This window comes from Crotalus tigris, unplaced genomic scaffold, assembly GCF_016545835.1.
Source record: "Crotalus tigris isolate CLP2741 ecotype Arizona unplaced genomic scaffold, ASM1654583v1 scf7180000019363.1367679, whole genome shotgun sequence".
Taxonomy (NCBI): Eukaryota; Metazoa; Chordata; class Lepidosauria; order Squamata; family Viperidae; genus Crotalus; species Crotalus tigris.
In genome coordinates, this window is record NW_024097499.1 from 573,814 (window position 1) to 601,137 (window position 27,324).

General features: G+C 37.5%; 1 protein-coding gene across 1 annotated transcript in view; it reads right to left on the reverse strand.

The window, feature by feature from the left end:
- Window positions 1–27,324, reverse strand: part of SLC25A12 (solute carrier family 25 member 12) — a 56,489-nt gene that overhangs the window by 18,821 nt on the left and 10,344 nt on the right. Inside the window, exons 4-13 of the mRNA XM_039361776.1 lie at window positions 25,488–25,603; window positions 20,183–20,322; window positions 15,134–15,280; window positions 13,746–13,884; window positions 12,363–12,456; window positions 11,346–11,430; window positions 5,248–5,332; window positions 3,030–3,188; window positions 1,234–1,286; window positions 878–958 (exon numbers count right to left, since the gene is read on the reverse strand). Of these exons, the coding sequence (XP_039217710.1) occupies window positions 878–958; window positions 1,234–1,286; window positions 3,030–3,188; window positions 5,248–5,332; window positions 11,346–11,430; window positions 12,363–12,456; window positions 13,746–13,884; window positions 15,134–15,280; window positions 20,183–20,322; window positions 25,488–25,603 (1,099 nt within the window). The remainder of the gene's footprint in view (window positions 1–877; window positions 959–1,233; window positions 1,287–3,029; window positions 3,189–5,247; window positions 5,333–11,345; window positions 11,431–12,362; window positions 12,457–13,745; window positions 13,885–15,133; window positions 15,281–20,182; window positions 20,323–25,487; window positions 25,604–27,324) is intronic.

Below are 27,324 nucleotides of genomic sequence, written 5' to 3' on the forward strand. Positions count from 1 at the left end.
AGGGACTTCCAGAACATTAAACGTGATGAAGCCCATCTAATGTCTGGGGTAGGGTGGGGTGAAGAATGTTTCATAAAACAGGTGCCACAGCAAAGAAGGTCTGCCATCTGGGACCCAACAAAGCTAGGACCCTGGCAGATGGTAACTGCAGCATGTCCCTCTTTTCTGGATCTAGTGGGCTGGCGTCCCTCAGATGACACAGTCCTGTCCATGAAGGACGTTAAAAGTTAAAATCAGCACCTTGAATTGGACTTGGAAGCAAACTGGCAACCCACGAGGCTTGCAGGGTAGAAGTATAATATGTACTATCCTAGGAGCACACATAACTGCTCACACTGCTACATTCTGTACTGGTTGAAACTTCTAAATACTCTCCAAGGGCAGCCCTATGTAGAGTGCATTACAATATTACTCTACAATAGAAAGCATTTTCAGATTTCCTGCAGGCACTAGCTAGCCAGACTTACTACCTTTTGAAAGCAAGTAGTATTTATTATAGCAAATGCACGATGGCTGAAGCAGTATTAACTCTGTTGCATAAAAATAGTCCATGAATGACTAGAACAGGCATGTCAAACTTGTGACGTCACATGACTCCGTGCAACGTATCTGGCCGGTTTTGCCATTGCCGGCAATGGGGTGGGTGCAGCTTCCATGTGACACGTCTGGCCCACGGGCCAGCAGTTTGACACCCCTGGACTAGAACCTATCCTATTTAAGCATAATTGTAGCATCAATAGGAAATGCTGATTGGTACATTCTCACCTTGAAACTCTAGCAGTTCTTCCCTTGACTTAATTAATAATTGAATTAAACTGTCACTGTAATACAAACAGAGAGCAGACAGCGGTATCCTTTCTACAACGGTAGTACTTACACAGCCTCCTGCAAAGATCTCTGCGAGCAGTGGAATGGAACCATCTCTCTCTGTGAATTTATCTCTGACAAAGTCATTGACCTAATTAAAAAAAACATACATTTTATACTATTATGCCACTTCCCATAATTTTCACTTCCCATAGTTTTCACTTGCAATTTAATACATTAAGAAGACCTGAAAATCAAAAGCAATTCCTTTCAAAGATAGATGACAATATTTGGGAAATTTCTGCATGTGTATTGCAGAAGTGTAAGCCCCAATGAATTAAACTTCTGAATAAATGTGTATATATACCATAAATCTTTCTGAAAAGAAAAGGGGAAAGGGGTTTGGTTGATCTTTAACAGACTTACTGTAAGCTTTATGGCTTTTTCTGGAGCAACACCGATCAGCTGTGGAAGTAACCCTGCATAAATAAAAAAAGATTTTTCACAATCACTGTACCTAGACCTACATAGATAGCACAAACATTTGGTTTTTCAACACTAATCCATTCACTTCCACATGAAGAATTTCCATGGACAATTATCTTCACAAATATGTTGATATGACTTTTTTTTAATTCTCACTGTACTACATATTGCAAGTCTATTGTTTGTAGGTGAGCAGTTTGATAATCTATTTTCATGACCATCAATTCCTGCTGAAATCAACTGCACTGCTGCCAGAGGATTCCCAAACTGTTTTTGCAATATGTTCTCAGTATACATTACGATCCTCTTCTCAACACAAAAAGACTCCTTGTTAGTTTGACCAATTGGCAATCAATTATTTGGAGACTTCATTAATTCCCATCAAATCATGGGGGTTTTTTTGGCTCGGAAATAGACAGGAACCACAGTGAGTCTGAAGATGCTTGAACAAAGCAGCATTATAAACACAACCAGACAACGTCCTTTCCTGTAACTAATTCATCAGGTGACAATAGTGGGGGCTTGAATCCTGGGAACCAGAAGCCATTATATACAATCCCTGGCATCCCTTTGCTACCCTGAACAATGAGAGATTGGGGGGTTGGGAAAGCTCCAAATCAGCAGAGATCTGCTCACATGAAGTTATTTTGTCCAATTTGGGACTGTAAATAGGAAGAGACAGGAAGCATCTTCCATGAGCAAAACCTATTACGTTTTGGAACTTTGCACGTTTGCTACAGTACCTTCACAGACCAATACAATGTATTAAAAGTCATAAGGTTTTTATGAGTTCATGTCATCATTTGAGAGGACATCTGAGGAAATGAGTTGTAGCACACACACACACACACAAACACACACACACACACAAAATGCCTTTTAATAAAATGTGGGACCAGACTCCATTTGATTTTTTGGGCCACCGCTGACTAACATTCTATAATGTGTACTTTGCAAAAAAGAAACTTTTTACAAATAGAGGACACTTGGCCAAAAAAAAAAAAAAAGCTATATTGCTCATGCTCCCATCCACTCATAAATCAGTTTCTACAGTTGTTTAGTGATGAGGGTGTATATCAGTGGTGGCGAACCTATGGTATGCGTGCCAGAGGCAGCACTCGGAGCTGTCTCTGTGGGCACACGTGCCGTTGCCCCAGCCTCACCTCCCCCCACGATCCCCTCACCAGCAGCCCCCCTGGAGGAGAGTCGCCCCCAAGTGTGGCCCACATGGAGCAGCGCAGCCAAAGACATGGCAGCCAGGCAGCGTAGACAAGACTCTGCCCTCATGCCTCATTGCACACAGTTGATGCTGCGGGGCGCGGGCAGAGGGCATGGTCGCCATGGTGCTGCTGGGCTGCCTGGGCGATCTGCAGCAGGCCCTGAAGGCGGTGACTGGCCCTGTAGGCAGGTGGGGTGGGGGACGGGGCCAGTTTTTGGGCACTGGGTCTCTAAAAGGTTCACCATCACTGCTGTATACAAATGTCACGGCCGCTCAGTGATTTGCAATCTTTGCAAAAGGACTGAGCCCATTAAAATAGGTGGCATCTATTGCTCCATTCCAACTATAGGCTCATCTCCTAACTTCAGCATAGACACTGAGCTACCTCGCAGCCCAGTGGGAGCTCTCCTCATTTCAGGAGACAAGGTCTTCCGAATTTAGAGCATACAAGATGAGGACCATGATACCCTTCAAATCCCCTGCAGGCAAATTTGAAGCACGCCCATTGCTCCCTTACCTCTGTAAAGGCCAAAAAAGCCTTCATAGCGCAAAACCTTCTTAAAACAATCGAAGCTGTTTTTGTACATCAGCTCTCCTACCACCGAGCCAGTGGAGCGCTGGTTCTGCATGCGAGTCTTTACCAAGTCAATAGGATACACAGCAGTAGCTCCCACAGCTGAGAAGAACAACCAAAAAAAGGACTTAATACTTTGATTTCTCATTGTGCACGCCCACAAAAATAGGTCACCGCTGATACTCACCTATGACCTTAGGTAACTGTAATTATGCCAGCCTTTCTCCACCTAGTGTCCAGTTCTTTAAAACTACAAATCCCAACACCCCAAAAATCTCTGGAGAGCATCCGGTTATGGGAGGTTCTTCTGAACCAAGAAGAAAATCCAAGGGGGAAAAAACAGGGAACGTTTAGGAGAGCAGAAGGTGAACTGGCTGTTTCTGAAATCTGCTTCTGAACTATAATCCTAAACATTTTAGATTCAGGTAAATATTCACGTTTTCTATTATATGTTGCTGCTGAGGTCTGACATTAAAATGAGGTTCAGGTGCCATATCTCAGACCAAATTAAGCTTTATTTCTTAAACTTGTGACATGGCAGAGAAAAGAATTTGCTTCTATTTTCTAATTTTGTATGGAGACATTTCTGTTTTGGAGAAAAATTCTCAGGTCAGATGGAAGTCATTTGATGTTAATATTATATGGATTCCTTTTTTCTTCCTTCTTTTTATTTCTGTTTTTCCCCTAAGGTTTTTTTTAAATAACCGTAATGCATATATTAATTTATTGCACTAGCCTTAATGGGTTTTGGTTGTTTGCTCTTACTAATAATACAAATATAAAAGGAAAAAGTGGGAGGGAAGAGCAGATGGAAACTCTGGCTTTATGTCCTGAAGAAGGACAAGTATTTGATCACATTTCTTACTTTCTAAAAAATTAGAAACCCAGTTTGGTGTAGTGGTTAAGACATCAGCCTAGAAACCAGGAGACCTTGAGTTCTATTCCCGCCCTAGTCACAAAGCCAACTGGATTATCTTGGACTAATCGCTTTCTCTCAATGAGGCAATGGCAAACTACTTCTGAAAAAAAAAAAAAACCTTGCCAAGAAAACTACAGGGACTTGTCCAGGCACTCTCTGAGAATCAGATACGATTGAACAGAAGGAAAAGTTTAAGTGGTATATTTGTACATCTTTGAACAAGTATCCCAAATCTGGAACGTCTTGTCACTGGAGGTGAGATCCACAATCACCCTTTTGACCTTTCAGGAGAGGCCTTAAACCTGGCTTCCAAGTTGGCTTGGGGCCCCATTGGGAGGGGTGGTTTTTGCTGGAGGAGATTGGTGGAGTGATAGATAAAAAAGCCCATGCCTGTACTCTTCATGCTTTTGATCTTTAGTCTTCATTTAATTGTTGCTAATTTTAATGCTTTTACATTTGTAAGTCTGTAAGCTCCATAAATCACTCAGAATTACTTCAGATAGTGAGATGGGTGGCATATAAATTGAATAAATAAATACATAAATCACTCTTTTTGAAGATTTGGGGCCTTTTGTACCTATAATGGGGATTGAAATGATGTCACTAAATTTCCAGGATGTTTCCACTTCTCTTATTATCTGTGTCATAACTATCACAAATACTTTTTTATAATAAGAGATTAAGATGCCATGTTTTCCCTTTGAAAATCGAGTAGCAGTTCTACCAAAATTTAATTTAAAAATGAGTCTGAAACTGCACCTGAGAAGATTCCTTAAGTCATTTCACAAGTTTGGCTTCAAAAACAGTCAGGAGCCAGATCTACTAAAGCAACAGTCTTGATACATTAAAAAAGAAAGAAAGGAAACGAAAGAAAGAACAATTTAGACTTCCGTTTAGAGCAGTAGTGGCGCAGTGGTTAGAATGCGGTATTGCAGGCAAACTCTGCATTGCACATCCTGGAGTTCGATCCTGACCAGCTCAAGGTTGATTCAGCTTTCCATCCTTCCAAGGTTACTAAAATGAGGACCCAGATTGTTGAGGGAAATATGCTGACTCTATAAATTGCTTAGAGAAGGCTGTAAAGCACTGTGAAGCGGTATATAAGTCTAAATGCTATTGCTATTTATACTTTTACCAACCTGGGAGAACAACCAACTCTGTCTCAACAGATCTACAACTACACTAGCCAGATAATATTACAACAGTCCTGTCTTGAAACATTCACAGTCACATGTTACTTACCTCCAGCAATTGAGCCCAAAGTGAATCTGTAAGCTGACTCAGCTACCTGGAGCCAGATAGGCCTGCCCAGATTACCGTAAGATTGCTGTGTGTGAAGAAGAGAATGGGACAGAAACAGAGAGAGCAAAGAAGGAAGGAGTAGGGGAAAGGAGAAGGCAAAGGTAAATAAGAGTCATATACGAAATTGGTCAGAAACTAATTCACGGCTAAAACCTGAGCAATGGTAAATATATTTTTTAAAAAATCCACTGAAATAATTGCCTTTCTTTTAAGATACAGCATTCAACCACAGCTTTATTTTTCCATGGCAAAAGTAGTACCTTTCAGAGATATAATCCTGGTCGGGATTAAGAAACAGGCACATAGTTAAAATAGTTCTTGCTCTAAAATTTGCTCTACTCCAGCTGCTATTTTGTAAAAGAAAAATGAAATACATGTTATAGACCAGACGTGTCAAACTTGTGACGTCACGTGATGTCGTGCAACGTATCGGGACTGTTTTGCCATTGCCGGCAATGGGGTGGGCGCAGCTTCTGTGTGACGCATCCGACCTGCGGGCCGGCAGTTTGACACCCCTGTTATAGACGATAGTCTGATCAACATTAAATCAAATTTGCTTCAAAAGAAGGCCTTTTTAAATATAGGCTCTGATGAAAACAACAAATAAAGATCCTTCCAAACAGGTTTGTTCCCCCTTCCTGTGATAATCTTAGTCATCTATTTTGTGAAAAAAAAAAGTGTCAACAGTTTAATAGTTGACAACAGTCAAGGAATGTGTGAACATAAAGTTCTGGGTACCTTGCATCCTTTCACATTCAAGCTGAGTTAAACCCTTGGTATTCCTAAGGAAAGAATTCAAAATCTCACATGATACTATCAGTAGCAAAGTCTTCATCTCAAGACCTCCCATATGCTATGATACTTGTGTAGAATTCCTACACCCGGCAGCCACTCCACAAGAAAAGTAGACTATTTGCCTCACTGGAGGGGCCACTCTTTCAAGCAGGAAGATTCTAGGCAATCATCTGGATTCAAAGCAAATGTGATGCCTGTTAGGAACAATGTATAGTTGTGCTAATATGCCAGAAAAGAAGTACTGTAATCTATAAGCTACTTAAGTTACGATGAACATACGAAGAACACTGAGAAATGAAGAATCGTAAAGAAGTGGGTTAAGAGGCTAGACTTGGAGCAGTGAGATCCAAGTTCAAATCCATCCTCAGCCACGGAAAAGTCCTGTTCTAAAGGTCTAAAGTTACCCTTCCTTAGCCCAATCACTCTCACAGGTAGTGGTTCTGGAATAAAATTGAGGGCCATCATGTAAAGCAGCATTTCTCAATCTGGGTATCTTTAAGATAGGTGGACTTCATGCTGACTGGTGAATTCTGAGAATTGAAGGCCACCTATTTTAAAGTCACCAAGCTTGAGAAGCACTGGTCTGGAGAAAAGGCATGATAGAAATGCAATGACAGAAATAATTTTAAAAAATATATATGCCATACTCTTTTCCTACCAAAACCTTGGCTCATTTCAATAGCTCTTTGGGCCTGTTCAAAATAAATCCAAAGTATTTAGAATTAGTGGCTGGGAACCAACAATCTTTACAACAGTGGAAAGGAAGAGGAAACCCTAAATGTAAGATATTTTTTTTTTCTGATTTCTCCTTTCAGTTGCAGCTTTCTCCACCTGATCCTTGTTCTCAGTGCAGCCTCTATTCCTAAGGCTACCATTCAGGCAATAAGAAGTTATAACAATGCAGATACTCTTTTTTCTTCTGATGGAAATATAACTTACAACCTATTTATGAAGATGCTTACTACATCCCATGGATTGCCTGCATTCAGATAGAAGATGCAAATTAGTAAAATTAATGCTATGGCTTTCAGAGCATGAATATTTATAAATAGGAAAATGACTGTCACAAGCATTTCTCCACAAAGCACCCGCCCATGGATATTAAGCAGCAAGACAAAGACATTTTTCCAGTGATCATATCAGCAGCCAATGTGATCGAAAGACTAGCTCCTATTCTTTTTTTGCTTGTAAAATAGGCAGAAAGAGTAAGTTAATAAAAAGTGGAGAATGCATCATGGATAGGCAGATTCAGACTGCATCCTGCTTCCTATTTTTTTGTCCAAAAGCCATGCCACAGAGTGCAGATGGTGTGCCTCAGAACAGAGGTCCTCCACAAGGCCTGCTCCCCCTTGCATTGCAGCCTGGGCCTATCCAAGAAGCAGCCAGGAATGCTATGACGCTGACATAAAGCCCACACATGGGTCTTTCCTGAAAAAGGCAGAACACAACAGAAATGAGAGGTCCTTGGTGCTCTCTGAGCTTGGTTGTTTTCTTGAAGACATTTCATTATCCAACTAGGTAACATAATCAGTGCTAATCACAAACAACAAATAATACAAATAACCTCCTTTATTGGTACAGCAGAAATATGCTGGGGTTCATTCCATCTCAACTTGAGATTGCAGTTTCTAGCAACCCCAGGCCACACTGGGAAACTCTGAATGATGTCTCTGCTGCCTACTGCAATTCAGTCATAATTAGACTTGGGGGGCTCTGCCTCCATTGGTTAGCATGACTATAAATCCTCAGTCCATCCCTTGCTTTTGGGTGACTGTGTGGTTCAAATCCAATGCAACTCCTTCTAGCAAGAACAAGCAAAGAAGGGGATGAACATCTAACTTTCCTTATCTGGTTTTATTTTCAGCAAGAATATATTTAAGATCAAATCCAATAGCAACATGGCAGAGAACTCAGAAAGGGTGCTTTGCAACCACATGTCTCTCAGAGAAGAAGATCTCAAAATAAGGACAGTACATGGCTAAGCCATGAACTGAAGCCATGTTGTCCAGAGGTACGTCGCTCCACAAAGCAGAATTAATTCCCTCTTCACTAAATGTTTGGTGTAAACTTTGCATTTGTATCAAATGAATTCTATAAAAATTAACGAAAACGGATCACTTCTTTGTCTTGTTTTTTTGTTGTTCTTAAATGTGTTGATTTTGCATAAATGGCAAAAGACTGCATTTTACCTACTCATTCACTGGAAGTATTAATTGTAATCTCTACATTCTCGCATTAGGTATTCTTCCTACAGACAACAGAGGTGATGTTAGTCCTTTTCTGACTATCTACTGGCTGCTTCCAGAGTGACCTGTTAATGGAGAAAGTTCAATATAATCATTTCAAAGGGTATCCAGACATATTCCCTGCCTTTAGTTATCAACCCGTATTATTTCCATCAATGTCCTTTGTGGCTTGGTAGAGATAATTTGTTTAGGCAGAAGGACCCAGAGTAGAAAAATAAACCTCAAAAATAGATATTCAATGCTAGAGTAAAACTGGATGGGTGGAGGTGAGGGGAAAGCTTAAATGTGAATAGTCACATTGATCAGTTCCCCTATATGTTTGCACTCCTCTGAATCCCTCAGTTGTGAACAGGATTTACAGTGAAATATGCACCTTTCTAGGGTACAGTACTGGGATTTTCAGCATTTTGAAACGATGTAAATTTGCCTTGAAACTACCTTTTTCATCTCTTCCCTGTATCTTTTCATCTTTCATCTTTAAAACAAAAACATTTTCCTGATATTACAAGTATGAACCTATCTACTAATAAAAACTGCTTCTTAGCAATATTCCTTTACACTGTGATGGTATGGAGGAAAAGTAATATGGTAGCGGTTTATTAAGAGAATGACCTTATGCAGTTGTTTTAAAGGTTTTAGTGGAAGAGCCGAGGTGGCGCAGCAGTTAGAGTGCAGTACTGCAGGCCACTTTAGCTGACTGTGTTCAGCAGGTCAGCGGTTCAAATCTCACCGGCTCAAGGTTGACTCAGCCTTCCGAGGTAGGTAAAATGAGGACCCAGATTGTTGGGGGCAATGTAAATATATATATACATTGCTTACTGGTGTACGCCGCTTAGAGTGTGCTTGCACTTAAAAGCGGTATATAAGTCTCATAAATAAATAAATAAATAAATCCCAATATGTATCACTTTCATAGGAGGAATTGGCAAGCTGAATTTCCAAATTTCCATTTAATATTACTTTTAAAAGTGCAATATTAAAAGAGGTGAATAAAACAAACATAATCAAAATAAATCCCAATATGATCTGTCTATTAGCAGCATTTACATTAAATCATCCTGAGTCAGAGCCAAGCAATGTTGAATCTTTTACTGAATTCAGTAAATTAATACAGACACCCAATTTTTATATAATTTTTCATCTCAAAAGGACAAGTAGAACACAGAACATACATTTCTATTCATTTTAATACAACCAATTTAAGCGGTGTTTTCCCACAATCCAGTTTAAATAATAAACGTGTAGCATTGCTATGGCAACAAGTTTAAAAAAAAAAAAAGCCAGCAAGCAACCTAAGTAAAATTCAATAAGACAGTCTAACTAAATTGTCCTGGTCAATCTCCATGATAATTAGTCTAACAAATCTTTCATATGTTGATTGTTAAAATATAATAATTGAATGGCATTATTGGCCAACAAAAGAAATATACTGAAATATTAGAGGCAAGTTAATTTTGAAAATGAGTTTTAATACAAATAGATAATGCAGTCATTTACAAACAGAGAAATTGGCATAACACAGACTCATAAAAATAATTCCACTAGCCTGTGTTTTCTTCCAGAACAAATCACACTCTGGCAGTTTGATTATATACTGCGAGCACTGAGATTTATTCCTTTTAAATGATCATCTCAGAGGTATTTCTTTTATTAGGAAATATTGGTTTTAAGAAATATAAAAACACAAGCTTTTGTGTGCACAGTTGTCAGAGGTCAGGCAGAAACACAATTGCTTATTTTTATGATAAAGAGCAACTTCCTTGAAAATTTGGGTTTGGGACTTAGAGGCACTTTCATCCCCAGAGAGTTGTCTACATCCCCCTGTAGGCAGCTACCACACCTCCAAGTTCTTTAAAAAAAATTAAGACTAGTAGAAGAATTGTTTAGAGAGCTCCTTAAAAGAATGGATCAGAGGCATCAGTTTTGCTTACATCATCCACCACTTCAGTCAACCCCTCACTACTACTACTACTACTACTACTACTACTACTACTACTACTATTATTATTATTATTATTATTATTATTGATCATCGCACAGTCAGCCAGATGTTCAGACTGGATTTGGCATTTTGTCTACCTATCGAGTCCTTACCCAGGACTTGGGATAGGCAGATGTGGATGTTTGATGGTATTACAGGTATCGTCGCAGGATGGAAGCGGTTCCTAATAAGGCCGCCTTTTGCAATTGACTAATAGCGAATTTGTCAATGCCAATGGTGTTCAAGTGGTGCTCCAGTTGTTTTGGGATTGCACCCAAGGAGCCTATGACTATTGGTACTACCCTTGCTTGCTTTTGCCACAGTCTTTCTATTTCTATTTGTAGGTCTTTGTATTTTGTTATCTTCTCCAGTTCTTTCTCTTCTATTCTGCTATCTCCAGGCACTGCCACGTCCACTATCCAGACTTTTTTGTCTTTCTTATCGACAATTGTTAAGTCTGGGGTGTTATGTTGCAGGTGCTTGTCTGTTTGAATTCTGAAGTCCCAGAGCAGTTTAATTTTACCGTTTTCTATGACTTTCTCTATTTTATGATCCCACCAGTTTTTGCTTACAGGCAACTGATATTTTTTGCAGATCTTCCAATGCACCATTGTTGCTACTTTGTCATGCCCCTGCTTGTAGTCAATCTGTGCAATCTTCTTGCAACAGCTTACCAGGTGGTCCACTGTTTCTTCAGCTTCTTTGCATAGGCAGCACTTACTGTCTGTTGCTGTCTTCTATTATTATTATTATTATTATTATTATTATTATTATTATTATTATTATTATTTGGAGCACTATGAAAAACATTTCAGTAGGTAAGTTGAGACATTTTTTTGGGGGGGGGGGAAACACCAGAGACTTGTGAATCAGTGAAATGTGCACCTTTTCAACAAACATCAATATAAATGTCACATAAATCTTTAAATGAAAAGTGTTTAACTTAATCTCAGGAGTCTTAACTTCCAACCATTTATTGGAATTGAAAGACTTAGCTTTTCTCTGAGATCACCTACCTGTCTCTGCAGTTCCGCCAGATTGTAAGGTAGGGCTCCTTCAGCCAAGGGTGCAATTCTCTCAATATCTGCCAGTGTCAATCGTCTACATACAAGTGCATGGAAAAGAGATCACTGTTAAAGAGAATTGTAAATAAAAACTACAATATATTCATTCCAGCACTCAGAAAACCATTACTTCAATGATATGTAAGAGTTTTCCTTCTATCTATCTGTCTTTCCTGTATAGAGAGCCTCTTATATGACAGCAATATTAAGATATGCATTTATTGCCTGTAATTCATAACTAAAAAAAAATTATAATTCCAATCTAACTGATGTTCTCTCTCAATGACTAATCTGCCATGGCTATATACCAAAACATGGAAGCCTATGTTGAAGTATCCCCTACTTAGCGAAAGGTATAAATATTCTGTATTAAACTTGTGGTGCCTGCTCTCAGACATGCTCATAGAAACCCTAAAAAACTCTCAAAATTCAACAACTTCCCACAAAGCCTTACAAGATGGTGCAAAATCCAGTTCCTGTGATATCAAGGATAATACAGAAGATGTTGATTATGCCGTAAAGCTATCTCTCAACCTGATTCCTATATTTCTTCCATAATTCCCAACCAGTATGGTCTTTGGCCAATTGTGTAGCATAAAACATCTGAAGGGTATAAAGTTAGGGGAAAGTGCTGTGAAGAATACAGTGGGACATCAGATCTCTAATTTTTAATATTAGACAGTCAAACAGCTGGTTTACAAAAGAAAAAAAATTGCCAGCAAAAAAAGAGTTTGGGGGATAGTAAAGGTTTAATTTTTCATGCATGTAATGTAAATGAATCAGAACACAGACTGAATATCCATATTGCTCTCCTTTAACATGGGGGAAGGAAGTAGGAAACTAGGTATGTTCTTGTGTATTCTTGTTCTCTTGCCAAATTACATGTACTCTGGCTGACATCCAACTTCTCAACATTTCACCATTCTGTACTACCATTCTATTTTCTTTAAAAAAAAAGTTCAAGATTACCCAGTAGCATTATACAAGTCAGCCAGCTGGTAGAGAATATCAATTTCCAAAGGTGTAACTTGTCCAAATTTGATGGCAGACTGAGAGAATTCCTCTGTTTTCAAAATATTTTCAAAAAGAGAGAGAAAGAATCAATTATTCATTATTTTTAATGCACAATCTGGCCTTTATCGCTTAGAAATTCTTGGAATTGTCCTTCAAGCACATCTAGAGGCTATCAGATTGGGAAAGCTTGATCTTTACCATTTGGCATACAAATTTATACATCAAATACAACATTTACAAAATGAGTCAACTAAATAAGCATTGAATCTTTTACAAAAGGGCAGTCTTGAAACCCTGAATAAAACTGACTCAGTGGTTTACAATATTCAGAAGCAGAAAACTAGCACTGCCAAAGAGACAGGATCTCGACTCAGTCAGAGAAAGAAAAGAATATAATGTAATCCCATTCAGGTATACTATACTAAGTGCCATGTGGCAAAATAAGGAAGCACAAGTTTAAATAGAAGTCTCACAGAATATCTGAAACAATCAAATTCATTTAGGTTTCACATCCCTTCATTCTAAAAATGCAAATGTGGAACTTTCTATCTAGTAGCATGCAGTATTATTCAACATTTGGCTTTGGCTTGCATAAAAGTCAATTGAGATTGTCCTTCAAGGACAAAGGAAGGAAATTTGTCAGGTGTCAAAATTTGTAACAGCCAGACATTATCCTACAACAAGAAAGCTTTCAAAGGAGCATGCCCAGGATTTAACCAACAACATTATGACATCACCGAAAGGAGACAGTCATTTTCAGCCTAGTATATGGTAGGGTTAAGGGTGAATTAAATAGTACCCATAACCCCCCCCCCCAAGTCTTGCAAAAACAAAACAAAAACAAGCAATAACTATTGTGAAAATTCTAAAGATGCTTAGGAGCCTAACTGAGGCCCAAAAGATCTGTATCATCTCTCAAACTTATATGCAACCCCAAAGTGTTTCCCAAAGTTCCAGCCAACTTAAAATACTTAAAAGATGGAACTTTATTCTGCCAGACACACTAACTGTTTGGGGTGCAACCGCCAAATCAAGTGGAGTCCCTGTACAACCTTGATTTGGCTCTTTGGCATCTCAGATAGAGGTCTTTCTGCATTAACAGAAAGTTGATTATCTTAATCCCATCCCCATCTTTCTCCATAAACATTAAAAGGCCAAAAATTTGGGAATGCCCACTCCAGCAAAACTCTACAGGAGACTTACAGTTTCGTTGGGAGACTATTTATCCACCATCCCTGACCTCAGGGGTTTGGAGTTAAAGATAGGATGCTCCAGCTTTGTTTCCTATGTAACATTAAGTATTAGTAATCTAAAAAATAATGAAATTGACTCCTTTACCTTTTGTGACTTCTACATCTTTTCTAGTGCCTGCTAGGAGACTGTATATCTTTCGAACAAGTTCCATGTTGTTCAGCAGAGCATTAAAAGCATTAAAATAGGAAAAGCTGACTTGATGAGAGACAGATCCACCTGCAGCCTTGAAGAAAGCAAAACACAGTAAGTCACATGGAGAAAATAGTCATGACTTTTAGGATTCCTCCCTACATGTCAATTCCCAAATAAGCAGGGAATGAAAAGACTAGAAATACTGTGACAAAAGCAAATTTCATAGATTTACATATTTATTAACAGACCTAGAAAGTGCTAAGATATACAAGGAGTTTCAATTAAAGGAATTTTTGCCACTGAAAACTGGGCAAATGAAAGCCCTCACCCCCAAATTCTTGGATAATTAAAAATTGGAATAGATATCTAAACCAACTCTCAGAGGGTGCAGAATACATCTGCATATTATTGTGCCCCAAGAATATCTCTGTATTACATATGCAGAATAGTGAGGAAAAAGTTCTTTAATCCTTAACTATAGGAGAAGGGCAGGCAGAGTTGGAGGGCGGAGTTAAACCGATCATCAGTTTAGAATCTTTGTATTGCCATAAGAGACCCAAGTCCAGACCCCCTTGAATTCCTTTGGCCCTTTTCTAGCACCAATTTAGTGCTGACTTTTAGTTGGCTAGATTCTTATGTACAGAAACTAACAATAAGTATTTCTGAGCTACAATTCAACCTATGGCTCTGATCCTTTGAGCCGGACACTAATGTTTACACCAGTTTGGAGAATGTGTGGAACTTTTGTATTCCCAGAAAAGTCCAGCACCCATCCATTCCACTCAGTCAGCTTGGTAATTGGGAGGGATTCTTCAAAAGTATCTAGAAAGTCATTGAACTTCCTTTCCAGTTTAAATGTGCTAGTCTTCAGCTCAAGGGTCTGACGTTAACTGATGATGTTTTAACATAACAGTTGTCATAAAAGCCATATAAACATATGTTAAGAAACATGAAGAGGAGGATTTGGATGGATGATTGATCCCCAGTCTGAAAATTTTTAAATGAAACAATTTTAGTAGTGAAATTATATACCAGCTTTCACGTTTCATAGGGGTATTAACACTTCAAAAATAATGGAAGACTCTAAAATGCTAGCTTTATTTTAATTGTACCAAATTCTAACTGAAAGAATTGATTCATCCACCACCAAGTACTGGAAGAATTACCATGCTCCTATTTTCTGATTCTGCAAATGGGTGTCAGCATTGTTAAGATGACCTTATTAAAACAATCCTAGTAGGGCTAAAATAATGTTGCATCAGTGACAGATTCCTCTCTATTTCCAGAGACAAAGATGACAATCTGAGCAACAGCTGATCCAGAGATTGACGGCTACTTACTGAGACTAGGTTTTCTTCCACAAAAGGAGTAAGCATGTGTGGACGGATAGTAACCATGATCTCGCTGAAATCCAGGCCGGTGATCAAGCCAGATTTGTTTTTGTCTTTCAGCGCAAATGCTTGCCGTGCGTGTTCTGACTGCAGCTCCTAAAATCATATTATAAGGGATAACGCTTGGTAAATCTTACTCTGAAAACCTATGTGAATAATGCATAGAATCCCCACTGAATCCATCTTTCCTCTGGCAACTGCATCCTTGCATTCTTCAAAAAAGTACCACTAAAGCTAACATTAGAAAGCTACACGTATGGAGTTCATTATTTGTTGTCATGTTGTAAGGATAGCAAGACTATTAACGACCTTGAATAACTCAAATCTGCAATGAGATTGGCAAGCCTTCCTCAGCCTATTCATATTTTCTAATCCATGTTTCTGGTCCACATGTGGGTGAGACTGGCTTTGAATAATTCTTAGTAAAGCTTCAGAAAGTAATGGAGCAAATTTCTATATTTTTCTAGAAATATAGTTTCAAGTTCCTTAAAACAGTTGTTCTCAAAGATATTGATTGACCGCTTAAAATGTTATACAATAATAAGCAATCCTTTGCAAAGTGATCTGATTTATAAATTTTGCAGAATTCATTTTTTTTCTGGGCATAGTTTGTCCAGATGTGAATTCTTTATACATTTCCTATACAAAATGTCAATGCTTCAAACAAAGCAAACCATTAAAGATATACCTAAGTAGCCAAAAGACTGATCATGCCAAATCACTTACTGTAAAGTTTTTCTTCCCCTCCTATCACTCTGATAAGTGGTCTAAAACTCTTAAACATGTACATGACAAATTAAGCATGTTAAATTCAACGCTCATAAAAAAGACATTAGATCAGTATGCAACCACAACAGTGAGTTTCTCGCGTGGATCATGATGTGGAAATAATTGTAAAGTGTTTTGGATTAGGGTACCATAAAAACACTTTGTCCCTGCCAGAGCACAACTAAATGCATCAGCAGAACAGTTTGCATCTACATATCAACACCTGTATTTCCAGACACCTCTACTAAAAATTGCTACAATGATGGAGACTTCCGGTTTTGTGCCATAGTGCAGGGCCGTGGAATTTGCGGATCTCTGCTCTCCATGGCTAGTTTCATCCCGCCAGGATACCCTAAATGGGTCAAAAGTCACCCCAATCATAGAATAATGGCAATCACAGAATAATGGCAGTCAATCCATTCAATCCAGGGGAAGTCCTCTAACCTGACAGGAGAAAGGCTAGCTGCATACCAGTGTCTAGCCCAAGCTACTTACAGCCGAAGTCCAAGAGCATGATCTAGAACAGCGGTGAACAGCATGTTTGGAATTGGTGAGAGTATTATCTTCTCTCTTCTATTTTGTAACTGATTCCTTGGAAAAAATCCCCAAAGTAAGAAATCCTCCGAAAGTGAAGGGAGGGAACTACACCCCCACTCCTCCATAGATGGAAGCAGTGAATTAATTTTTAAGGGGGAAAGAAATATGTTGAAATGAAATGTATAATACTACAGTCTGGATAAATCTAGAAACTAAGAAAATTATTAAGATTTTACACCCTAAAGAGTCCTGATGAAATTATATATATAAATAATAATAATTTTTTATTTGAAGAAGCTGGAAAACTAACAACTACTGACATCTAGTGGAGAATCAGAGTATAGAACATCAACAAGACTGATTCAGAAATTGGCAAGATGCCCAGAAACAAAGAATAATCTGTTCCCTTGAACTTTAATAACTCTCAAGAAGACAGCTGGGAACAAAGAAAGAAAACATACTGACCCAGCCATAAGATTAAAAATTGTCTCCAAAAAAAGAAATACTCTGACCTCTGTTTAAGCCCAAGAATTATTTAAAGAAAAAGAAAAACTTTGACTCTTGGCTAATCTCTCAGGGGGGAATTTACAGGAAGGACTCAAGGGGGCTAAATATACTGGATTGCAATTCTGACTGGTTGATAACTGACACCTGAATAGAAAAACTGTTATAAAATACTGCTTTCACTGATACCTTGACAATTGGAAACACATTAGATTACAAAAACCATATATAAAGATAAGAACTATATAAGATTGGGTTCTTTGGATTCTGATATTGGCTGGTTTGACAAGACTAATCATAGAGACTATGGCACTGATGAAAGATTATTTGGAGGGGGGAGACAATATGGATATTGTATACTTACCAAAAAACGACAGGAAACCACATCTAATATCTACTCCTGAAAGATCTAGCCTGGAATATCAGACATATTGTCTTGGAATATTCCAAGACAAGACAAATACTTGCCAGGATGAAATGTATGCAATACTATGACAGATACAAATGACAACCGATTTAAACCATGAGGAGACCAAAAACAACTTTGATGACATAAATGAGCACATCTCCAATCTAAACTTACAATCAAAAAACTCTCAGAAAATGATGATAAAGAATGAATAAACAAATCAGATAATAGAAGAAAATGACTTAAACAACGGAGCTACAAATGAAGAGAATTACATCTTAACACAAACAGGAAAAAATATACAAGATTTTGCCATAACAATAAAAATATTTGTCACGACATCAAAATAAACCCGAGGTCAAGAAAGAAGATTTAACAAAATGGACTATAGAATTGCCAGGAGAATCATTAGAGTTTGGGAGACAAAAAGCACATATCCTATGCAATTTGTCCTCCTCACTCCTAACAATACCCACAGGAACTTCCTGGCAAGCGAAATATATTAACTTGGAAAGCTACTTGGCAAAAGAAGAAGGCCAGAGTTAGTTTCAAAAGATTTGATTCACCTTACCAGAAGGAACACTACATGAACAAACACCTGTTTGAATATGGTTAAAAGAACAAATAATTTTGGATATAAAGGGGCTCTATAGTTAAGAGGGATAAGAGATATAAGTAGTATAGTATTTTTTACAATATATGAAATGTAAAAATATTGGGATGATATATGTAAATGAAAAATTTGAAATTTAAAGGTAATTAATTTGAAGAGAACTAGGACTAAGGAATGACCAAAATATTGAGGGAAAATTAAGCTTAAACAAGAATTTTTGAAAACAGGATATATAGTGAATGATGAAGATGTTATATGTAGATGTTATAAAATAGATAAGTAGTATAGTATCCTTATAACACATGAAATATGAAAATATTGGGATGATGTATGTAAATGGAAAGCTTGGATATTTAGATAAAATCATTGAGAAAATTATGACTGATAAAGATGGTTTAAATATTAAGAGGAAATTAAGCTTAAATAAGAATTATGAAAATACGATACATGATGAACTAATAAGATGATTTTTATAAATACAATACAAGTTGATTAGAAAAAATGTCATATGGACGTTATTATTATTTGTACAAACATGAAAAAAATGCCTATATTTAGTCATTTATGCATTGAAAATATTAAGAATTATACTGTTTTAAGGTTGATGAAGGAGAATACTATCGGAAGAAGGGAAGATCAAAGAAATATACTACTAATTCACTAATTATGGAATTATAAAAATTAATCATCATTGACTGTTAGTTAATTATTATTGATTTTTTTTTAAATATATGAACCAAGACAACACGCTGTTCACTAGGCACTAGGGATTGCGATTGTAAAATCAATAAAATATATTTAAAAAATAAAATAAAAATTGCTACAATGGTATTTTGATTAGCAAGTCTTTTAACATAATGCAGCCCGATTTACTGCAAGACCTACAGTAGCAATAAAGCTCAAGGGAGAGGATTTATCTTACAGATAGATGATCAGATAAAATGTAAGTAGGTTGCAATTATTTGCGAATTCAAATAATGTGATACTCCATTGAGTGCATTATACAAGTCACATTTACTGGGGGGCAAAATTCAGTTAATGCGAGGCTAGCATGTGCACAGTTGTCGTTGGGGTTTTAGATGCTAATTGTTGTGTGTCCAAACTGGAGACAAGGAAGGTTCCATTTGAGGAAAGTTCAAGACAGAAGAGGCTCACTTTGAAGAATTATAGCAGAATACAAGAGATAGCCGATATGCTTGGGTATGGGTTTATCCTCTTCTACTGTTATGTGGGATTTTACCAATAAACATATACATTTTGCCTATTTCCATCCAGCTGGAACCAATTACCTTCTTTTCCATAGAAAAACACTTTGAATAGTGTGAATTTGAATAATGGAATCTTTTCATAAAATTAACAGGTATGGGTAGTCTTCAATTAATGACAGTTATTGAGACAGAATTTCTGTTGCTAAGCAATGTGGTCGTAAAACACATCATGTGGGGGGAGGACGAGGCTTTGCACTATGACACTGAGGTGACCGGCCATGGAGCAGACCTCGAGGTGACTCTCCTCGGCAGAAGTGAGGAACCAGGGCAGAAGAGGTCCAGGGCCAAAATCAGCTGAGACTGTCAAGTGCCTACATTTTCATCATATGACAGGGGAGGAGCTACAACGGCTGTAATTTTGAGGACCCAACCTAATTACCATTCATTTGGTGCTGTCCTAACAACTGCTGAACAAATGGTTGTTAAGTGAGAAGTAGCTGTAATCAAGACTACCTATATGCAAATCTAATCTGATCAATTCATTTTAATGTAACTTTTACATCCATACCAACAAGAGAAGGCAACCTATTAAGTAATAAAAACATTTTAAAACCATCTCAAATGAGAATCTGCAAGTCCAGCAGTCTCAAAAATATTTTTCAAAATTAATGTGATCGTCCAAAATCCATTTTATTATCTAAGAAAAATGTTAGCAACTCACAATGTTTAGCTGCAATTTATATCTATATGATAGGCAGACAGACAGGAATAGATAGATAGACTGCACACACTTAATAAAAAAGATAATTCATAGCTTATTCACTATGAAGGAAGTTTTCTATTTGCATTAAAATGTAAAATACTGAAAACTGAAATAGCAATGCATTTTATTACTATTTTGCAAACATGTGCTCAACAAACATACATTATGTTACAGAGAAAAATGAATAAAAACTGACCTGCAAAAACTGAGTGAATTCTGAGTATGTCAGATGTTTCTTTCTATTATGTCCAAAGTGCAATCGAATGAATTCACAATCCCAGTTAAAAGGGATGTGGTGATGAATAATGGTCTGTCCAAATATTTCTTTTACATTTTCTTTAAAAAGAAGAAAAATGTTAGAAAGTAAAATGTCAGTCCTGCTTTACTTTAACAAAAAATGAAATTACTTTTCAAGAGCTCTTGAGTTTGTTTTTAACATATAGGTTAGAAAGCTATTTTTGCAGCACAAAAACTTTATATAGAATCTTTCCAAATTCCACTTCTGTGTTTATATTATGCAGATTCATGAGAAGCATGATTTTTCCTTGTTCAACTTTAATTAAGGAGCAATTTATTTTGTTCATTAGAAATACCTGGTGCTTTGCATGCTGATATAAAATCAGTGTTGTTTTTTCTTGATTCTCCAACTTGTCAAATTAAGACCTTATTGAAAAGCGATGAACACCCATATTTTTGTATACCACAATATTTTCCAGGCTATGCATGCTGTGATTGAGAGTTGATTATCATATTCACGCTTGTGCAAATGCCACTATTATGTATACGTATAAGAAACTTACGGCAAATCGTGTCATTAACAGTATGAAAAATACATCAACTATTTCAATATGATTGCTCTAAAAATGATTGTGACAGAATGTATACAAAAATTCAAATTATACTAATATTTAAAGTATCCCATTACTGGACCTATTTTGCCTTGGACAGTGAGATGGGTGGCACATAAATTTAATAAATAAATATTTGCTAAATAACATTTTTCTGCCCTGGAAAGTATGTTGGGATCTCACTCTTCAGGTGAAATCTTAATTATATCTGATCCAAGATATTTTCTCTTCCTGAAGGTGCCTATCAAAGCATCTTGCTGGGAATGGATTTGGGATTAGGGAGATTAGTCTCTATAAATACAGTAAATGGAGAATGGACTACATACAGTTGTTTTGTGTTGAAAAGGGATGTATAGGAGCTAGAAACTATTTTATTTCTGATATACTTCCATGCTAATCTCACATTAAGCTACCATTGATGTTATGTGCTCAATGAGCTTCATTATCTCACCTAAGGTTTCATAAGGGAAGATTCTTACCCCTTCATGAAAGGGACCAACACTTATCCTTAATAATAATAATAAAGTTGGAAGGGTCATCTAGCCCAACCCCCTGCTCAGGGAGGAAACCCTATACCATTTCAGATAAATGGCTGTCCAGTCTCTTCTTAAAAACTTCCAGTGTTTGAGCATTCACCACTTTTGGAGGCAGGTTGTTCCACTGGTTAATTGTTCTAACTGTCAGGAAGTTTCTCCTTAGTTCTAGGTTGCTTCTCTTCTTGATTAGTTTCCATCCATTGCTTCTTGTCCTGCCTTCAGATGCTTTGGAGAATAGCTTGACTCCCTCGTCTTTGTGGCAGCCCCTGAGATATTGGAACACTGCTATCATGTTCCCCCTCGTCCTTCTCTTCGTTAAACTAGACATACCCAATTCCAGCAACCGTTCCTTATATGTTTTAGCCTCCAGACCCCTAATTATCTTTGTTGCCCTTCTCTGTACTCTTTCTAGAGTCTCAACATCTTTTTTAAATTGTGGTGACCAAAACTAGATGCAGTATTCCAAGTGTGGCCTTACTAAAACTACACAAGTGACAGTACAGAAACCTCAACGTGGTCTTCTAAGCATTACACTTTTAAGGGTTTTTCTCCATCTTTTAAAATATTAAACCCTGGAGTCCTCCAATGAAACTGGAGTCATTGTATACACTGAACTTCATAAAACCTTACAGGTCTTCTGAGATTTAACTTTTCAAAGGATTAACCTGCAAGTTTATTCATTCTCTAAGTGACCTGCCCAAACCAACTCATGAGCACAAATATCTGAAATTCCTACTTAAAATCACAGCTACCTATTTATGTTCCCAATGGAACTCTGTTCAAAACAGCCACAATAGTCATAAAATCACGAGAACAGGATCAGAATGGAAATCACTATGAAAATGTTAAGAACTATTGGAGCCTCTTTACTGAATATACTTCACCACACTCTGTTGATAGATGATGATATGTGCAATTGCTTTATTTTATTCAATTTGAAAAATATACTGCATGCAAACAGTATAAACTTAACTGTATGCTCAAATTAAGACTGATGCCTATTAACAGGATACAGCCGTGCCCTCTTTTGGCAAAAATACAGAAATGGTTCACTTGCCCAGGAATAAAAAGGCTGCATAGTGGTTCACACAATCATAAAACAAAAAAGTTGGGGAGAAGCAGGGATCCTGGAGTGCACCAAAAAGAGATATCCATAAGTGTGTTGAATGTCATAGTGACAATTTCTTTTTTTTTTTAGCTAGCTCAGAGATACTTCTTGTTCTTTGCAATTTTATGTCCAACTGACTGCAATTTCCTCAGAACCTTTTCTTCATACTTTATAAAGCATAATTTGAATTATAATTTCAAGTTGTCTTGCGATACTCTATGCTTCTAAACAGTACACTGGGGCTTGACTCAACTTGTATTTTCTTCAGTGAGGAAAAAAGACTAGAAGCATTTGAGACTAGAAGTATTTGAAATGTGGATTTACAGGCAGCTGTTACATATAAGCTGGGCTGACAAGATCAGAAATGAGGAGGTGATAAGCCAACTGGGAAAGCCAAAGGAAATCATCAAAACCATTAAAAAACGGAAGTTAGAATATCTCAGACATGTGATGCGACACCCCCAAAAATACGGCATATTCCATTTAATCCTCCAGGGAAAGATTGAAGGCAAATGAGGTCTAGGCAGAAGAAATCTAAGGGACTGGTTTGGACAAAACTCAGCAGCACTTTTTCGTGCAGCTGCTGATAAAAACAGGATTGCCAATATGATTGCTAACATCCGATAAGGGATATGGCAGAAGAAGAAGAAGAAGAAGAAGAAGAAGAAGAAGAAGAAGAAGAAGAAGAAGAAGAAGAAGAAGAAGAAGAAGAAGAAGAAGAAGAAGAAGAAGAAGAAGAAGAAGAAGAAGAAGAAGAAGAAGAAGAAGAAGAAGAAGAAGAAGAAGAAGAAGAAGAAGAAGAAGAAGAAAAAAAAATGGAATGTAAGATGTACTACAACTATAATCCTGTCTCAAGAAACAAATAAGCTAAATGAGAAGAAACCTGTCATTGTTTTTACAGGTCACCTCATGAATTGGCAAACAAATAAGGGGGAAATATCTCAAATTCTTCATCAACCTGGCTGGATTATTTTTAATCCACAAGCCATGTTTATTTGATTGAAGCAGCCCATTCCCAAATATACATTCGAAACTAAAGCTTCTGAGGGCCTACTTGGAAAAGGAACACATACTGCTTCATATACTCAACAATGCTCCCGCCATTTCATTGTCTTCAAACAATAAAGGTAGGAATTATATATAATATAGAAGTATGTATACTTTCCCAGCAAATTATCTCCAGCAAAGTTGCCGTTTCATCCTGAAAGCCCTAGATAATACTGCAACATTCTGAATAGCATTCACTTCATTATTCTAGCGTTTTACAGAATGGACAATGCTTTCAATCAAAGTGAGTCAGTTTTGAAGTCAACTCAAACTACATTGTTTTCTGCAAAGTTACCAAGAGTAGTAGAAATCTAGTAGAGATTTAAGGGATGCCTGGTATTTTAATAGTTTCTAATATTTAACGAACCAAATTACACCTCTCTTATTCTCTTTTAATGTCAGACTTCTCTGTTTTATATAAATTCCATTCCTAGAAAAGAAAAGGAATTATTTTACTATGGTAATTCCAAAGCTACTATAGTACTCCTGTATCTCACATCAGAGTTTCTCAATGTTGGCCACTTGAACATGTGTGGACTTCAACTTTCATGCTGGTTGAGGGATTTTGGTAACTGAAGTCTAAACACCTTCAAGTTACCAATGTTGAGAACCACTTTCTTAGATGTACCGCCCAGACGTCTAATCTCATAGCCTTTTAATGTGGTGAGACAACAACTCCTAAATCCAATCCTGTGATTCTAGGAACTGTACATTTGATCCATTTAAAAATTTGATAAGGCTTGTTTTGTTGTAACAGAGCAACTAATTAGTATGGAATTCTTCAGTAAGGGAAATCTGAAACTCGTGCAGACAGCAACAATTTCAGGAAAAATCAGTAGAAAGCATATCAAATACATTGTTAAACTAATTTTTCTATTTGGCATATTTAATTAGGAAAGCAAGCATGTGCACAATTCAATCTACTTAGTACTAGCATGTGAACACAATTTTTGTTCTATATGCATAGGGACTTAGTCTGATCTCTACAATATGATTAAGTTGCATTGTATGCAAAAAGAACTGGAAAGGAAGAGACACACATAGACCTCCCATTCCTGGTGATTCCCAGCTGTGTTATGCCAATTAGACAGGGTAAATGGGACTGGTTCTTTTTACACACATATAAAATGTTCAGAGGGGACTATTAATACAGAAAATAAGTGACTTACATCCTCAAGCATAAAGTGTGGTACCTTTAACAGAAAACATTGGATAATGCCATTAATTTAATTACATTATAGGCCTATCAAAGCCATTAACATTCAATGTTTACCATCATAAAATTCTAGCCAGGAACAAAGCGATCTGAGGGCTGATTTTGGTATTAATAAATACATAAGAGAACAAGTGTAAAATGTAAACAAAACAGAAACAAGTCAGGAAACTCCATACTAGCAAAATATCCAGAAGGAAACTTGACACGTTAACTTGCAAAGTTTTGAAAATGCAGGTCACTCTTACTTCTTGCCTTATTTTTAAGCATATTTCTTTCCTTTCTTCCAATTTAAAGCAACAAAAAGACACATTCTTTTTTCCTTACACATGGACTCATCAGTACTATGACTGAGGTCATGACAATGGAATGCTGGGGAATATATTTCTAGGACCTTTTACATAGCAGGACAGTAAATAAGATCTCACATCAAACAGCTGATGTTTTGGCAAAAAAAATGAGTTGATAATGAGGCTTTCAAGTGTTATTCTGGAAACTCAGGGAAACCTTGAAGCTAGATTGGCCCAAAGACAAGCTTTGCACCAGTTATTTTAGGAATGTTCATGCACTGCAGTTAAACAATTATGCTGTGTGGTTTTAGAATGACTTTACATAGGTCCAGCACTTTAATCTACAAAGAAATATGCAGTTTGTCCTACAATGTTTATTTTGAGATTTCTGAAATAAAAACTCAAAATATTCTCTTTTCCCATGGCATAAATAATATTTAGCTCTAGATAAGCTCTTACCAAAGGTCACTTCGCCATTGCCACTCTTGTCAAACAACTGGAAAGCAACAATGAACATTGCATCTGGTGTGCATAAAACTGACTCAAATGCCAAGAACTCTTGGAAAGAAATTAACCTGTGAATCAAAAATCACAAATTTTAGTTCGGAAGGAGATGCAAAACTAGGGTAGAAAATATTACAAAAGGTTCAGTTATGAAACAATCAAATCTAATCAAATCTAGATGCTGGGCAAAATGCAGCAAATCCTAGGAAACTCAGACTCTAAGCAATTAATCAGAAGCAGGAAAACTCTCTTTCTGGTATGCTTTTAAAAAGGGACAAGGCAAATTCCACTTTGGCTTTGATCTTCCTTCCCTTTTACCAGGTAAGGAACACATCCCAACCTGGAAAAAGGCTAGAAAATCATTAAAAAATGACCATTTACTGAAAAATATGGAACTGGATGCACATTACCGTCCTTTTAAAATTTATGTTATGGATTGATCTGAGCTGGGGTTATTTGGGTCTTTAGTCCTCCAGTATTTTGTTTTGAATTTTGTGTTTGTCTAGATGCATATTTCTCCTGGAAATTTAGATATTAAGGTCTCCAGGATTCATTGTACTTTCCCTTTTGTTTTCTTCAATTACCTTCAATTCTGAATTAGCTTTTTAATCTTAATCTATATAATAAACAGCACACATCTTTCTATGAACTCAGCAGTGTTATTCCTTATACAAATTGGCCTATATCACAGTTCTCAGCCACTCCACTTACTATATAAAACAGAAAATAGAAAGGATAAGTAAAGATGTTCAGAGAACTTTACTAGCCTATAGAAGGTGGGGATCTCCTTTACATTTGCAATACAGCCAGAGACAAATCAAATAAAAAAAGTAACAAAGAACAGAAGTTCCCAACCTGAATCCCTAGAGCAGTGATGGCAAACCTTTTAGAGACCGAGTGCCCAAACTGCAACCCAAAACCCACTTATTTATTGCCTGGTGCCAGGTGGGCGTGGCCTACTGGGTGGGTGTGGGTGTGGTGGTCATGGCAGACTGGGTGGGTGTGGCCAAGGTAGGTGTGGTCACCTCAAAGTTGCTCGTGGGGAGGGATGCCTGTGGGGGCCGGGCAAGGTTGGGGGAGATCCAGGGGGTCTCTGGGAGGTGGGGTGGTGGGTAGGAGGCTCATCCTGCGGAGTGAGGCGAGTGGGGGTGAGTGGAGGTGCCATTATCTCAGGGCAAGACAAGGCAGGGGCCAAGGCAGCTGCTGCCTGACACCATCGGCCCCCGCATACAGAGGCCAGCGAGTGCATGGGGGCCGACAGTGTCCGTCAGCAGCCACAGCCTGCTAGCCCCTCAACTGGCACACACTGGGGCTCTGCAGCCCACCACCAGCAGTTCAGAGAAGTGCCCATAGAGAGGCCTCTGAGTGCCACCTCTGGCACGCGTGCCATAGGTTCGCCACCACTGCCCTAGAGACAACCCAAAGTCTCAGATACAGCCTTCAGGGACTTCCAAAAGTTATCCCCAAAATGTAATATTCATGTCACAGGAGAAAAATGAATAAATGCATAATTTTTCATATTAAATTTAAATAAGATCATATCAAACTTAGTTTTTGTTCTATCACCAATGACTATTTTGGGGATGTAACTACCAATATGTTAATAAAAGATGAAATGCAACTTCCTGCCTCTCAAAAATGCACTTCTCTTCTACAGCAACATTCACAGCCCCAGTAAGAAGATCTAAGAGGAAAAGCCAGCATGTCCTTTTATTGCAATGATATAAGGCTTGATTTCTGGCATGGTTAGAAATTAACACACCTATTTGGCAACTTATAGCTACTTATGCTT